Source organism: Mustela lutreola, chromosome 17 (assembly GCF_030435805.1).
Source record: "Mustela lutreola isolate mMusLut2 chromosome 17, mMusLut2.pri, whole genome shotgun sequence".
Taxonomy (NCBI): Eukaryota; Metazoa; Chordata; class Mammalia; order Carnivora; family Mustelidae; genus Mustela; species Mustela lutreola.
The window spans coordinates 17,644,661-17,659,391 of record NC_081306.1 but is presented as its reverse complement, the minus strand read 5'-3'; the positions used below and the strand labels follow the sequence as shown (position 1 = coordinate 17,659,391).

At 45.5% G+C, this 14,731-nt stretch overlaps 1 protein-coding gene across 30 annotated transcripts in view; it reads left to right on the top strand.

Moving 5' to 3' along the window:
* Nucleotides 1-14,731, top strand: part of LOC131819383 (RNA binding protein fox-1 homolog 1) — a 549,338-nt gene that overhangs the window by 362,320 nt on the left and 172,287 nt on the right. For 26 of the 30 annotated variants that reach the window (XM_059154443.1, XM_059154436.1, XM_059154419.1 and 23 more), the window contains exon 2: nucleotides 13,482-13,724. In XM_059154443.1, the coding sequence (XP_059010426.1) occupies nucleotides 13,482-13,724 (243 nt within the window). Of the gene's footprint in view, nucleotides 1-6,621; nucleotides 6,752-13,481; nucleotides 13,725-14,731 lie in introns of those variants that run through there. The other 4 variants (XM_059154441.1, XM_059154425.1, XM_059154426.1 and 1 more) reach the window with 4 other exon arrangements.

Here is a 14,731-nt window from a genome sequence, read left to right as displayed (position 1 = left end):
TTCATAACATGGTACAAAAGGAAACAATTCTGAATTCATCCGTGTGCAAGACAATGGTACCTTCTCCTCCAACGTGTTTCTATCTAGAATGCTTACTTTGCTCATTGCCAGAATAGTTCATGATCTGTAACACCAGCCCAGTAAGGAGGGTATATGATTCTCTTTATAGCAGTGTGGCTTAATGTTCCCAATTTTCTAAATCTAGTGGCAGACCCCCGGTGACATTCATGGTACATTCATGGTCCATGGTAAGGCTCGTACCTCTCTAAGCTGCTTGGTGCTGTCTGATTGTCTCTTACAAAGACAATTGCCTCACGCCAGATTTCTCAATTTTCCATTTTAGAAGCAGGCAGAGGATCCTTTGGATAACTATGATGGAATAGGTAGCAGTGATATCATCCCAAATCATATCTGCAGGGTACCTGGAAGCAAGCTGTTTAAGGGAACAAAATTCATCCTTTTCTTTCTGTGGATTAGGCTGATGGTAGTAGTATTCACAATGGTGCAAGTCATTGAAATTCACCTTGAATAGGAAGTTGACACTGATGTTACCTGGTGGTGGTGGTGAGTGGCGATGGCCATGAGAACTTTTCCCCCTTCTTCAGAAAGTAGCTAGCTGGCAGAGGACGTGGTGTGTTAAAGTTAAAGTGTGCTCCAGATTGATGCTTTCCTCCATACCCAGGAGGTAAAAAAGTCCCTATTGAATTATAATTGAAAATGCATTTGCCTGTTCATTTCCTTATGAAAACAGTCTTCGCTAATACTTACTTGCTTGGTCAGTTTTCTACTTGTTCATCCACCCTTCTGTCTGTGTCACTCTCTTTGTGACAGGGTGGGCAGCTCCCGCTGTCACTCAGGGTAGATGGCAGTGACCACCTTGCTGCGGCATCGATAGCAAAGGACTCAAACAGCTGGACTTGTGCTACCCTAAGTTCTCATTGTGTTTGCAGTAGCATAGAGATGTGGTCCTACAATGTCAATTTCTTAACTTCGACGGTGTACTATACGGTGTACTATAGTTATGCAAGACCTTACCATTGAGGGAAACTGAGTAAAGGGTACATAGGAACTTCCTCTAATTTTTTTTTTCAACTTCCTGCTTGGACTTCAGAATTGGATTGGTACAAATAGGAGTTTCATCATACACAATTGGAATGACCTCAACTTATTTGCTTAACCTGATTTTCAAAGCCACCCATCTGTGTACAAGGAAGATGAAGATTGTGACTACATCATGGGGCTGTGGGTTGCATTGAGGGAATTATATTTACAGAACGTTTAGGGCAGTGGCAGTTACATAGTACGAGCCCTTCTAATTGTATTATTATTTTTATCAATCATGTTATAATTGCCGTGATCATAATTAACCCTATCAGTACTCCCTTGGATTCTGAATCTTGGGAGAACAGGAAAAAAGATCGTATGCCTTTCTGGTAGACTCTTACTGAGGCTAGAATACTTCCAGGATTTGCCAGAAAATCCCAGAAAATATTTTGTCGATTCAGTAGTTCCAACTTAGTCCTTTCAAGTATCCTTCATCTTAGCCAAAAAAGAGATCAAGCATAGCATATTTGAAAGTACCGCAACTTGGGAGACCTGGATTTGATGTCTGCATTGAACATGTACTAGCTTCAAAACCTTGTGCTTTTTTATCTGTGAAATGGGTGTGGTACCAACAAGTTTACTGCAAATATACTTTCTGTTGAGATAAAATTAAATTATATATAGTGAATAGCATTGCCCAATGCTCAGAAAGAACTCAGTGAATACCAGCTGCTCTGACTGTTACTTTTTTAATTAGTGATTGGAAATAATAATTAGCCATTCAGAGCTAATTCATATACAGACAGGTGAACCCCATGTTACCTAACCGCCCAACAAGAAGTCCTTCAGTACAATGTTGGGATATCCCAGTGGAGAACTTTTTTTTTAACAGTGCAGAGCAACATTTAATGTTTTGACCTTGTTTTTCAGTGCCCTATGTTGCTGGCTGAGTTGGATCATGTCTCAGTGCTAATAAGGCTAAAAGACAAAAGGACTTGACTTTTTGGCTTGGGTTTTTCATTCAACAGAACTTCTGAATATGTACACGGACATGCCACTGTTTGAAGTGCTGGAGAAAATGATGAGAAAAACAGATAAGGTTCCTGTCCTCATAGAGTTTGTAGTCTCCTTGGAGACAGATCCAAAAAAGGTATAATGTAAAATATATAGAATGTCAAAATCAAAATGTATAGAGTATCAAACTTGGACAAGGGTTTGAAGGGACAAGTCAGGGTCCTCCGAGAACCTGGGGCGATGGCGAGTAAGATGAGAAAATCTATCTTTTTAAGTGCCTGGTGCTGTTGGTTGGGATCCTCACTTGCTCCAGAGGCTGCTAATTTTTTAAGAGACAAGTACATTTCCCTTTGGAAATATCACCTCACGAGCAACTGTATCAAGGCTCCTGCCTTACACTAAGTGCCATAAATATTTGATCGTCGCTAACTTTTAGGGAGTTGAGAAAAACAACCTCTACACTCCCTTCTGTGACTCCAAATGGAAACTCAGGATGGAACATTTTGCAAACATGACACCTCATCATTGCAAGCCTGCCGCCCACTCGGCTGGTTTGTGGGGCTTGTGTTTGTCAGCCACAGAAAGATGGCTTCTGGCCTCTTTTGCTTCCCTGTTGAGGCCAGGGAAGTGAAATGAAACAAATTGCTTTCACTTGAGTCTGTGACATGGATTGGGGTTATCTTTGTTCTTTGTTTGTTTTTGTGAGTTATGGCCTCAGAGCAATCACAGAATTCTTTTTTTAAGAAATGCTGCTCTGGGGGCGCCTGGGTGGCTCAGTGGTTTAAGCCTCTGCCTTCAGCTCGGGTCGTGATCTCGGGGTCCTGGGATCGAGCCCCGCATTGGGCTCTCTGCTCAGCGGGGAGCCTGCTTCCCCCTCTCTCTCTGCCTGCCTCTCTGCCTACTTGTGATCTCTCTCTATCAAATAAATAAATAAAAATTAAAAAAAAAAAAAGAAAAGAAATGCTGCTCTGTAAGCTGGTGTAGTTAGGCAAACCAAGGTTTGTGTGTTACCTAATGGAGGTCAAATTCAAACCCATCTCCAACTACTTTAGAAAATAGAGCTTAGGAGTCTCAGAGATTTTGGCCAACTATCCCTTTCCATTCTGCGAGTATGAGGAAGTAACTCCAGCTCCCTTAGAAAGGGAATAATGGTACTGGGTTCTTGTTAGAATAGGTAATGTAAGCAAAGCTCCTTTGTTGAGTTTTGTATCCTCAGTGCTTAGAACAATGACTGGTACGTAGTACGTAGTTAATGCTCAAGAAAAGTTTTCTTATCATCATCATCATCTCTATCTCCATCTTCATCATCACCACCCCCATCATCATCATCATCATGACCATTACCACCATCATCATCATCTCCATCTTCATCATTACCACCCCCATCATCATCATCATCATGACCATTACCACCATCATCATCATCTCCATCTTCATCATTACCACCCCCATCATCATCATCATCATGACCATTACCACCATTATCTCCATCTCCATCATCACTATCACCACCACCACCCCATCATCATCATCATCATCATCATCTCCATCTTCATCATCACCATCACCACCACCACCCCCATCATCATCATCATCATCATCATCATCTCTACCTTCATCATCACCATCACCACCACCACCCCCATCATCGTCATCATTATGACTATTACCACCACCATCATCTCCATCACCACCACCACCACCACATCATCATCATCATCATCATCATCTCCATCTTCATCTTCATCACCACCACCATCATCATCATCTCTATCTTCATTATCACCATCACCACCCTTGTCATCATCATCATCTCCATCTTCATCTTCATTTCAATATAGATTCAGTGGCAGGAAGACCATATAAGGTTCAAATTTTGGTTCTGCTACTTAACTAATGTATTAGATTCCATAGTGGGAGATATTTTTCACTTGTTTGGAGACTCAGTTCTCTTATCTTTAAAGAGGATCATACCAGCTAGCAAAAGGGGCTGATTGTGAGGATTGAAGTGTCTAGCCCAGCACCTGGCCCCTTGGGGGTGAGAACCTGACATACTTCTTCATGTGCACTCCGGACAGTACACTTGGCTGGATAGAAGGAGAGCAGATTTCATCCCCACAATAGGAAATGTACTCATGGGACTTTTTAGATTATAAAACAGAGTCCTGTAGATTTTCCCCCCTAAAGTATTACAAGAGCCTCATTGGGAAGAAGAATACATATTATTTATATTTATAAATAAGGGAGCTGAGGCACATGAAGGTTGAATGACTTGCCAATAATCCTACCATTATACTCCTGACTTCTGATCATTTGACGTTGACTCTACAGCCACCGTTCTAGTAAAAGATTAAATGGTAACACATGCTGGAGATTACTAGCATGGTGTTTTTAATTTTACGTATTTTACGGCAATCCATAAAAGATTTTACATCACAACCCAATTCGCCCACATAAAAGTTTCATGAAACAATACTAACTCTTATCATTTTATTCTATTCTGTTCTTTTCCAGTGTGGTGTAGTTTATTTCATTTAAACAATGTTGGCGTGATAACTCCCTCCATGGCTTTTATAGCCCAAGGGATCACACCTATAATCTGAAAAATGCAGAACACTTTCCCCCAGGGTAGCAGAATGACCCAGGGCAGCTCTACACAGCGTCCATGCCCAGATCCCACCCTCTGAGTTCTGAAGGCAGTAGGTCTGGGATAGAGTCCTGGAGTCTAATTTTTTTTTTTTTTTTTTTAATAAGAATACCCCCCCACACACAAGAGATTCTGATGGTACACTGGCTAAGGACTGGTGTCTGATTGCATCTCCCTGGTTGTTCCTACCTGAGATGCTCCTCTCTATTTAGTGATTTGTTGGTTGGTTTTTGAGTATTTCCTCCATCACTCTGTGGTTATACAGCTCTGAGAGGGGGGGGATAGCATGTCCCTGTAAGGAACCCTCACAGGCTGCTTATTTTAATTCTGCATCAGAGGTGTCCCGGGAGTGTGATTAGAAATGGAAATGGAAGGATGGCACAGATACTGTTGATCCAGATTTTCTTTCCAACCCTGGGGAGCTGGGAATTAAAAAAAAAAAAAAAATCACCCAGGGGCTACCTGAGCTAGTGACAGGCCAGCGGGAAGGTTGAATTCTTCCAGACAGCCTTTCCCGCCCTCACCCTCTCCTCTGTTACACAATTTAATTACACGTTTAATCACTTCAGAAACCCCATCCATTCCCTCCAGTGTAGCGAGATCTCTCCTCTTCTTAGCAAGGCGTCTTGGCGATAAGCAGCTGTCCACGGGAAGGGTGGGTAGGAGTCCTGAAACTCTCCCTCGGCAAGCAGGAAAGACATGGCCACATAAATCTGAAACTGTTTTGACATTTCACTCTGGTTGTTGTAGTTTTAATAATAAAGGAAGAACAAAGTATTTGTAGCTTTAAATAAAGAGGCAGCATTTGGCATTGAAATCACTGGGGATTTTTTTGTACGCAGTTTTGTTTTTGCTCGTTTGAAAGGGAAGAAAAAAATGAGCTAAGAGGAGGAAAAGTTCAAGAAGAGGAGAAAGCAAGAACCCTGGACTTGTCCTTCATAGCATTAATCACCATGACGATTTGGGGATCATCTGTGGGTTCCTTTCTTGAGAGCCTGCCTTCTCTCTTGACCACATAGTCCATAGGGACAAAGGTGGTCTCGAGTTTTACATCATCACGTGATGAATGAACCTGTTTATATAGCATATACTATAAGCCAAGCCCTGTGTGTGTGTGTGTGTGTGTGTGTGTGTGTGTGTGTGTGTTGTTACGATTTGGTTTTTATTTTGATCCTTAACAATCACACTGTGAAGTCACTCATCATTATCCCGACTAAGCGGAAGCAACAACGGAAGCCCAGAGCATTGCACCTCCTTGCCTAAGGTCACACAGCACATCTGCAAAGGAGCTGGGCTTCCGAATCTTCCAAACCCCTGTCAGTTACAGGATTTTAAGATCAATTTACAATTAACCATGCAGCTTTGTTATAAATTCATTCCCTCTCTTCTCAGGGCATTGCTTTAAATTTTCCTGTCCCCATCCCCTCTGTCTCTGAGCCTCTTCTTCATCCTGTCTGTCTCTTCCCCTGTTACCCTTGGCATGCCCCCCCCCCCGCCTTCTCAAAAATATAAAACAAAATAGGATAGTAAGCAAGCTCCCCGGTGGATTTCATAACTTTGCATACCATATATTTAGTTTAGTAATGAAAAATTCCAGCTCCAGGCGATGCATAGGATAGCATTTCTAATGTTTTTTAAACAGCTATTAATGTAGGCAAGCACTGTGTGGCTGTGTGTGTGCGTGCGTGCGTGCGTGCGTGTGTGTGTGTGTGTGTGTTTTCTGCCTCCTCTATATAATCATCTGCTCAGTGTGCACCCTGAAACTGAGAACAGGAGCCAGAGGAGGGGCGAGCCGTGATTGATGGGCCAGGCCTCGCTGGCGGAAAGAGTCCCATCTGGGGTTGGTTTTGGGAGCAGTCAGATGTTGAGGGGGAGGTCAGCCAGGCGGCCCCGGCTCCCCTCCTTCAACATCCAGCCATCCACACGTTGCACAGAGCGCACACCCTCGCTCGTAACTGAGGCTTGCTTTGGGCAGATGCTTTGTGGTGTGGGGTTAGAACAGCTGCTAAGTTTATGGAGGAGAAAGGAAGCAGGATGGTGCAGCAGGTATTTTTCCCGATTTTATATTTCACTCGAAATTGTGATTTGAATGAAGCTGAAGTCTTGCCTTGCGTTAAGTCTCTGTTGCTCTCTGCAATCCGTACTCTGCTCCTTGAATCCTGCGTGGGGTGGGGGGGTGGGGGGAATTTCAGCCAAGTGTGTGTGTGTGTGTGTGTGAGAGAGAGAGAGAGAGAGAGAGAGAGAGAGAGAGAGAGCTTTCTGCTTGATGTGTCTAACTGAGCTGGTCTTAGAACCAGCAGGTTAATGGTGTAATTTTGCATTTTCTTCTTTGTCTCGGTGCCCCCAGGGGCATGATACAGTTTAGCTCTTTTCAGCCAGGCGCTGGAGGCTTTCTCTGAATATGCGCAATTTCTTGCCAGAGAAGTAGAAGGGACCGGGCTACAAAACTCAAGTAAAACAGTCAAGAAGAGGGAAAACTGCAGGCGACCCAGAAGGGAGGCTTGCTTCCCTGAGTCTGGATTGGCGGGGGTCCCTCCGGGAGTGGCTGCTTTTCTTGGCTGTGTGGACAGATACCATCAGTGGTTTATTCGGGCTGGACAATTCCTCTGCATGTCTTCATTAGAAGGACTGTGTTCAGGCCAGAAGGGGTTTTTCCAGGCAAGAAATGGACCGGGTGGGGGGTGGGGTGGGGGCAAATCAATTCCAGAACTGAAAGGGGAAAGGGTAATTCAAGAAGTTTGATGATCACAGCTGGGGAGACACATGCTCCTACAGAGGGAAATAGACTTCATTATTTTAAAGCCCACCTTGGCAGCTCTGAAAGCAGGCACTTCGCCCCTCACGAAAAGTCAGGCAGTTACATGGAAAAGAATATCCCCGCTTCACGCTCTGCCACATCATGGCTATTTATCAGTTGAAATGTGGTTTGCATTAGATTTGGGGCCAAAATATTTTGCAAAGTCTGGTGGGCTGCCACCCCTTTGTTCTGTTATTACTCTCTAAAAATGGCTTTATTAAACCACTTGGGGCAGTGAATTAGGCAAAGGGAGATGTCTGGGGGGTTGTGTGCGGGAGGGGGAGCTCTCGTTTTCTCTCTGACTCCTATCTCCTGAGCCCACCTCGGAGAGGAAATTAAAGGTGCTGGGTGTTTCCGTGACCGAAGCAATCCGCCCTCCCCAACCCCGTGTTTGAAGACCGCCTCTCTGAATGTCTGCCTGCAATAGAGTCCGCACACTGTGCTAATAGTCAGATTACGGTGTTTGTCTTAAAATAGCAATAATATCCTGGCTATTTCATGCTTCAGTAAAATATTTAAATTGAAATGGCATTTTTTTTTCTTTTTTTTTTTTTGCTTTGGTGACTCAGACTTGGTTGCATTTTAATAATGCTCTCGATCTCAGTAACTGGAGTACTAAAGCCACCCATGGTGGGGTGGGGGGGCGCATCTTGCATAACGATGGGTTCCCATATCTTCTAGCTGTTGTTGAGTTTCTGCTCTGATTGAGGCTTGCGGCATGAGGACAGGGAAGTTCCCTCTACATTCCTAGTAACTATTGTCTTTTACAAGTCTCTATCCCTTTCTACAGGAGCAAGGGCAGACATGAAAACCTAAGGTCTTAAGTTTTTTCAAAAATATTTTTTGTGTATTTATCAGCAACCCAGGAAAGTTCAGGCACTGAACATCTGATGTTAGGTTTGGAAATCTCTTGCAGCACTTGCTGGATGATGTGGGGGTTCTGTACAAAGCAGAATCACCCTCCCCACCACCTCGGGACACCCACAGGCACCCTGACTCAGTACATATCAGAATCTCTGTGATCATCTCACTTATTTAGGGAAAGGTGGGGGTTTGGCATTGGAGTAGAAGAAAGAAGGCAGCTTCTACAAATGAGGGAATGTCTAGCCGGAATGCTCCAAATAATTTTTGTCTGTCACTCTCACCTACGTGAAGTTGACTTCAGCTTTCAACCAGGATCCTGGTCACGTGCCCAAGATCTTCCTTGACCTGGAGTGCCAAAGGTGCCCTTAATGTGAATGTATTTTTCCAGAAAACACACTTCAGCCAAGCTAAGAACCCAGGAACATCACTAGGGCAGAAACAAAGACATCTCTGAAGCCATCTGAAGGTGAAAAAGAATTCTATAGGAAGTACAATGATCTTAATTAAATATTAGCTGTAATTAGCCCAAAGTGCAAATGTTGAGAATATTAATTAAGGTCTCTCTGGAACGGCTATCAGTGTTAATAAGTAACTGCAGGGGGTCCCACTAACATCTGTTTGAGGACTTCAGAGCAGGAGTGCCCTGCAAAACCCCGTGGACTTGAACCCTACCTGTGGGCTCCTTGACGACCATGCACACAGTCCCTAGAGCTTGGTGTGCTGGGTTTGCCAAAACAGCACAATGCTTGATAGAGGTTGGCGCTGTGTCCCCAGTTGGCCCTTGCCTTTCCTGGGATAGCCTCAGAATCTTGTAGAGCTAGACCCTGGGCTTGAGATGGCACAAATTTTCCAGGCTGCTGCTCTAACACGCACCAGAGACTCGTCTAGCTAGCGGAACACTGGTATTTCTGCATCAAGTATCCCAACACCTGACTCCCCGTAGGGTGTACCCACGCCTGGTGGGTAGCAGGTCTTGAGGCCACGGTGTAGGAATGACCAAAAGAGGTTTGTTTACTTCAAAATAGGAACAAATCTTTCCACCAAGTGATAATAGCCTTCCGAGGTCGGAGACACCTGGGGATCCATTAGGCTCCTGGCTTCCCTAGGAGCCACTTATTGTGGTGACCTTGCACAATGATTTCCTAGCTCTGGACTGCAGTCTCCCTCCCAGCCAAGGAACATGGGGTGAAAGAGGCAATGCATGCAAACCAGGGATCCTAGGTCTCGGCGAGATTAACACTGGGGGCAGCATCATCCTTTGTGGGGGATACCATTCCGCGCATGATAGGGTGGTTAGCACCACCATCCCTGGCTTCTCTCTACTCCATGTGAGCAGCAACCCTTTCCTCCCACTGGGAACAACCAAAAGTGTCTGCACACTTTGTCAGATGTCCCTGGGGGAGCGGTTGCCCTGTGTAAGAAGTACTGACGCCAAGCCTGGCACAATGCCTGGCACCTTCTAGGCCTGAGAAGAAAGCAGCACCCCTCAGCCTGCCTTCTGAGCACTGGGGAGAAGGGATCCCTTTCCGAAGAGCACAGAAGCCTGAGGCCATCATGGGTCTTCCCCTCAGCAGCCCACTGTGCTAAGTCCGAAGCCCATGTGCTCCTTCCGACGATGGGAAGCACATTCTGAAGAAGATGTCTCCATTGGGCACCATCCTTGGCACCAGCCGTCCACAACTCTGGCTGAGCTTCCATCCTTGGTTTAGGGAGAACGCACCCCCCCCCCTTTGTCTCTCTTCTGATTTTCCTGCCAACTTTATTTCCTGCCCAAACTTAGCATTACTTCCGTAATGGTGGCTTCTTACTTGATGTTTCCATATTTAGTGATAACTTTGCCACCTTGATTTAAAAACTATTCTGCAAGGGCCAAAATGGTTAAATAGTTTAGATTTTGTGGGTCTCTCACAACTACTCAACTCTGTGATGATAGCATGATGAGCATGGCTGTGTCTCGATAAAACTTTATTTACAAAACAACCAGTGGGCCACATTTGTCCCATGGGTCATTTGCCAACCCCTCTCTTTTTCCCCCTACCCTACCACCCTATGTCCTATTGCCAGGTTAAGCTTCTCAGAGCCCAAAGCTCATTATTCGAGCATGTATTCACTTAAAAGTACTGATAAATGCCTACTTTGCAGCTAGCATGCCATGAGACACTGGAAATGGAATGGAGAACGTGACACAGTCCCCAGCCGTGAGGACTCTCCCAGACAAATAAGCAGGCAGTGGCAGCACTAGGAATTATGTGAGATGTGATCACAAGCCACAATGGAGCATAGAGGACACACAGCTGAAGTGGGCTCAGTGTCAAAAAAGGCTTGCTGGAGAACTTGGCCTGGGACCCAAAAGGACAGTCAAGACCAGCCAGGCAAAGGAGAAGGGAGGGTTTTCCAAGCAGAGAGGCAGTGAGTGGGTAGACTTGATGGATGTGGAGAGTATGGAGTGACTGTTGGCTTCTCCTTCTGACGCAGAGAGAGCTCAGATCCCACCAGAAAGCCCCTGTAGTTTCTTGGGAACCTGTGGGGGACAGGCTACTCTTCCTGAGAGTGCTTAGCTGTATGGAAAGGCCACATGGACCTATATGGGAAAGCTTTCTCTTTGTGTGAACATCTCTCTGCTGTTGCTTTTTCCTGCTTCCCTTTGGGGCCACGCCTGGAGTTTTCACAAGCCTGATTTTCAGTTCAAAGAAGCACCAGATCGAAGGTCGGGGGTGGGAGGTACTGAAACGGGCCTTTGGGCAGAAGTAGAATCTGGCAAAATGAATTTCCCTTTGGAGGGTTCTCAAGGTCCCAGAGTTTCTGGGACTTCTCATCAGCCAGAAAAAAAGTGGCTCCATGTGGAATTTGTGTACCGAGGCCTGTGTTCCTTGAGCAGCCCTGTAGAAGAGAAGGATGCTAGTTAGCTTATAAATGGGAGAGGACGTTTCTATTCTTATTAGCCCAGACTCTTTGGGTTGTAAGTAACAGAAAATAAAACTATCTGACACAAACTGCGGCATTTACCGATTCACGTAACTAAAGCAAACAGTGGTGTTATTAACTGCAGATAAGGTTGGACCCAAGGCTTCACATGATGTCACTGGGACTTAAATGACCTGTTTGTCAATTTCTGGGCTTTGTTTCCCTCTGGGTTGGCTTCTGCTTTAGGTGGGTCCTTTTCAAGTGGCAGTTGTGGGCAGCCCCGGGGCTGTGCTATTTTTACAGCAGCCAATCCCAGTGGAAAGAGAACCTCTTCCCCAAACCCCTGGGAGGTCCCCGGATTATGCCTCCTTGATGTTGCTAGAGGTGAGATCACTAGATGGAGGTGAACCCATGTCCCTGTGATGGTGACCGTGAAACCCTCTGATGAGTCAGGGTCACGTGACCGTGTCTGGAGGTAAGTTGAGGCAGGGCTCAGCCTCCCCATCTGTACTCTGTGAGCTGAGAGAGGATGTGTCTCCTAACAGGAAACCAGGTATTATTCTTGATGAAAAGACCAATGCACACAAAGCAGCAGTGACAATGTGGCTTCCCAGGATGGTCAGGGTTAACTCTCCATGTGCAGGGATCCAACGAAGGTGCCGAGAGACCCTGCACAGCCCCAAATGCAAGGAAAAGACGTTAGGCAGAAAGCAAGCAATAGCTGCACATTTCTGCTTTCCCAGTGGCATAGACATTTGGAGACATTCGTCTGGGGGAGGAAAGGGCGTGATGGGAATGTTTTCACTTGTAAAATGTTTTAAACTTATCCTAAGCTTAGTTCTCTCCGAAGTGTCATCTTTAACATTCTAATTAAGGTCCCCTCTAAACAAATGCACAAACTCTGTGTGCGGCTCCGAGAATAAACTTTTTTTTTTTTTTTTTTGGGGTCCCTTCTCTGTCATAATGTTTTCGCGGCACTCCAGTTGCTTTAGCTGGAGAGGCTCTCAAATGTCGGTGGTGGGGACTGAGGAGATGTGAGCAATCCTGACATTCGTGCCCTGGTATCATTCTGTGAGGGCTGAAGTCACATCTAATTGACCACAGACAATGGGAGAGGCAGCTATCTGCTATGCTTAATTGCTAAGCTTCTCTCTCTCTCTCTGAATGTGCAATCCCATCTCTTGAGATCATGAAAAAATTTGGACCTCTGAGTTACAGTTTCTGCTGCAGTGTGCATGTGTGTGCATTGTGTGCCTGTGTGCGCACGTGTGTGTGTATGTGTGTGCAGGGTAGTATAGTTATGAGGGTCTGGGTAGGAGGAGAGAAGGAGAGAAGCTTCCTGAAATGGAAGTGTTTGAAGTCAGTTTTTTTTTTTTTTTTTTTTAAATTCTTTTGACTTGACTATAATGATCACGCTGCATGTTTTGCCTAGATTGGAAGGGTGAATTGTTATATAATACTCTGTGCTTATAAAAAAAATAAAGCAGGGGGCGGGGGGAGGCATTGACTAATGAGGTTGATGCAAGTCCAGCATTTTATAAAGATACTTAAAATGGTGAACACAGTATCACAGAGTGCCATCTTTATCCAAATTAGGTCTTGAATTTCCATTGGCTGCTTCTTATTGGCACTTCATTGGAACATCACACACACATACACACACACACACACTGTGACCATTAAAAGAAACCCCCCCCCATCCCATTATGTGAGCCAAGTCACATAAAACTTTGATTAAATTCAAATGCTTAGATGAATTGTCTCTCCTCTCAAGAACACACACGTTCAATTTAATCTCTCTTGGCATTTTAAGTATCAAATCAAGGCGCTGCTGTCACTGGAGACAACTACATGCTCGCATGTTCCAAAATGGGAATGAAATAAGGAGGATCTGCCAGAAAAATCTGATGGGGCAGAGTACAGACCCTCTGTCTTTGGCTATGGGGCTGGGAGATAGGGGGAAGTGACTGCACCTTGCTGAGCCTCGATGTCTGCATCCGCGCAATGGGGTCATGTCTGTATACATGCTGAGCACCATTTCCTTACGGAGCCTGGCGGAGATGAAGGGGAATCCACCTCGGGCTGTGGGCACGGTGCCGGCTCCTGCAGATTGTTGCGGGGAGCACTGGTCTTCGGGCCCCAGGGAAGGGATCTGTCTGGTGCCCTCTCACAGTGTTCTCACCCTCTCTCCCCTTTTCTGATTTTTTTTAGGGTAATCAGGAAGCAGCAGCTGCCCCGGACACAATGGCTCAGCCTTACGCTTCAGCCCAGTTTGCTCCCCCTCAGAACGGCATCCCGGCGGAATACACGGCCCCTCACCCCCACCCCGCGCCCGAGTACACGGGCCAGACCACCGTCCCCGAGCACACGTTAAACCTGTACCCTCCCGCCCAGACGCACTCGGAGCAGAGCGCAGCGGACACCAGCGCGCAGACCGTGTCGGGCACCGCCACAGTAAGTGGGCGCGGGTCCTCGGGCGGCCGAGCTGGTGGGGGTGACTGCAGGGCGCGCCCCATCCGACGTTGGCTCCTGCCCCCCAGCAGCCCCTGAATCTGGCGCTGTCGCAGCAGCTTGCAAAAACTCACCTGTCTAGAGGCCTCCTCTCCTATTACTTACTTAAATCAACACATTTTTCCTGAACTGCCTTTATTCGTAAAAGGAAGCTTTCATCTCAGTTCTGTTCCTCTTGCCTTTTCTGGAATTAGGTCCTCTTAGAAGAATCATACACTTCGCAATTTTAACAGCTTTATGGAGATAAACCATTTTTGGTGTACCATTCATTGATTTCTAATATATTTGCACAGTTGTGCCACGGGTGGCGCAATCTAATCTTGGAATATTGCCATCACCCAGGAAGAAACCTCAGGCCCCTTTGCAGCTTCTCCCCACCCCAGCCCCGTCTTCTTCAGCTTCTTCAGCCTTCCTCATGCCTTTAACATTTACCTATGTTCTTCTGTGTTTTGTGCGAGCCATAGGGTGGGGGAGGCCTGGGCCACAAAGGGGCAGCATGGGAGAATTTTCCAAGGTCATAGAATGTTCTGTATTTTGAGGGTGGCTGTTTAGTTTCTGCACCGAAAAGGGTTTATTTTATTACATATGAATGTATTCGGCGGATTAAAAACAAGCAACCAAACAAAAAAGAAACATTTTATCACCACCGTAAATTAAAAACTAGCATTGTTGGCTATTAATCAAAGATAAGCCTTAACAAAAATAGTTATTAAAATTAAACACTTGTTCGTGTGCACGTGACCTAAAATAACCATGCACATCACAAGATGTATATGTTCATTTGAGAAACCTTGTTCTGTGGAAAGCCTGGGCAGGCCAAGCTGCTAGTCTAGAACATTTTGTAGGTAGAAGGCAACTGTATTTGTACCTTTTTCCTCTGCTCCAAGGCCTCTGGAAAATCAGTATTTGTGAGGGAATTTCTTGGTTTATAGCAGGAGATTATTTCTTGG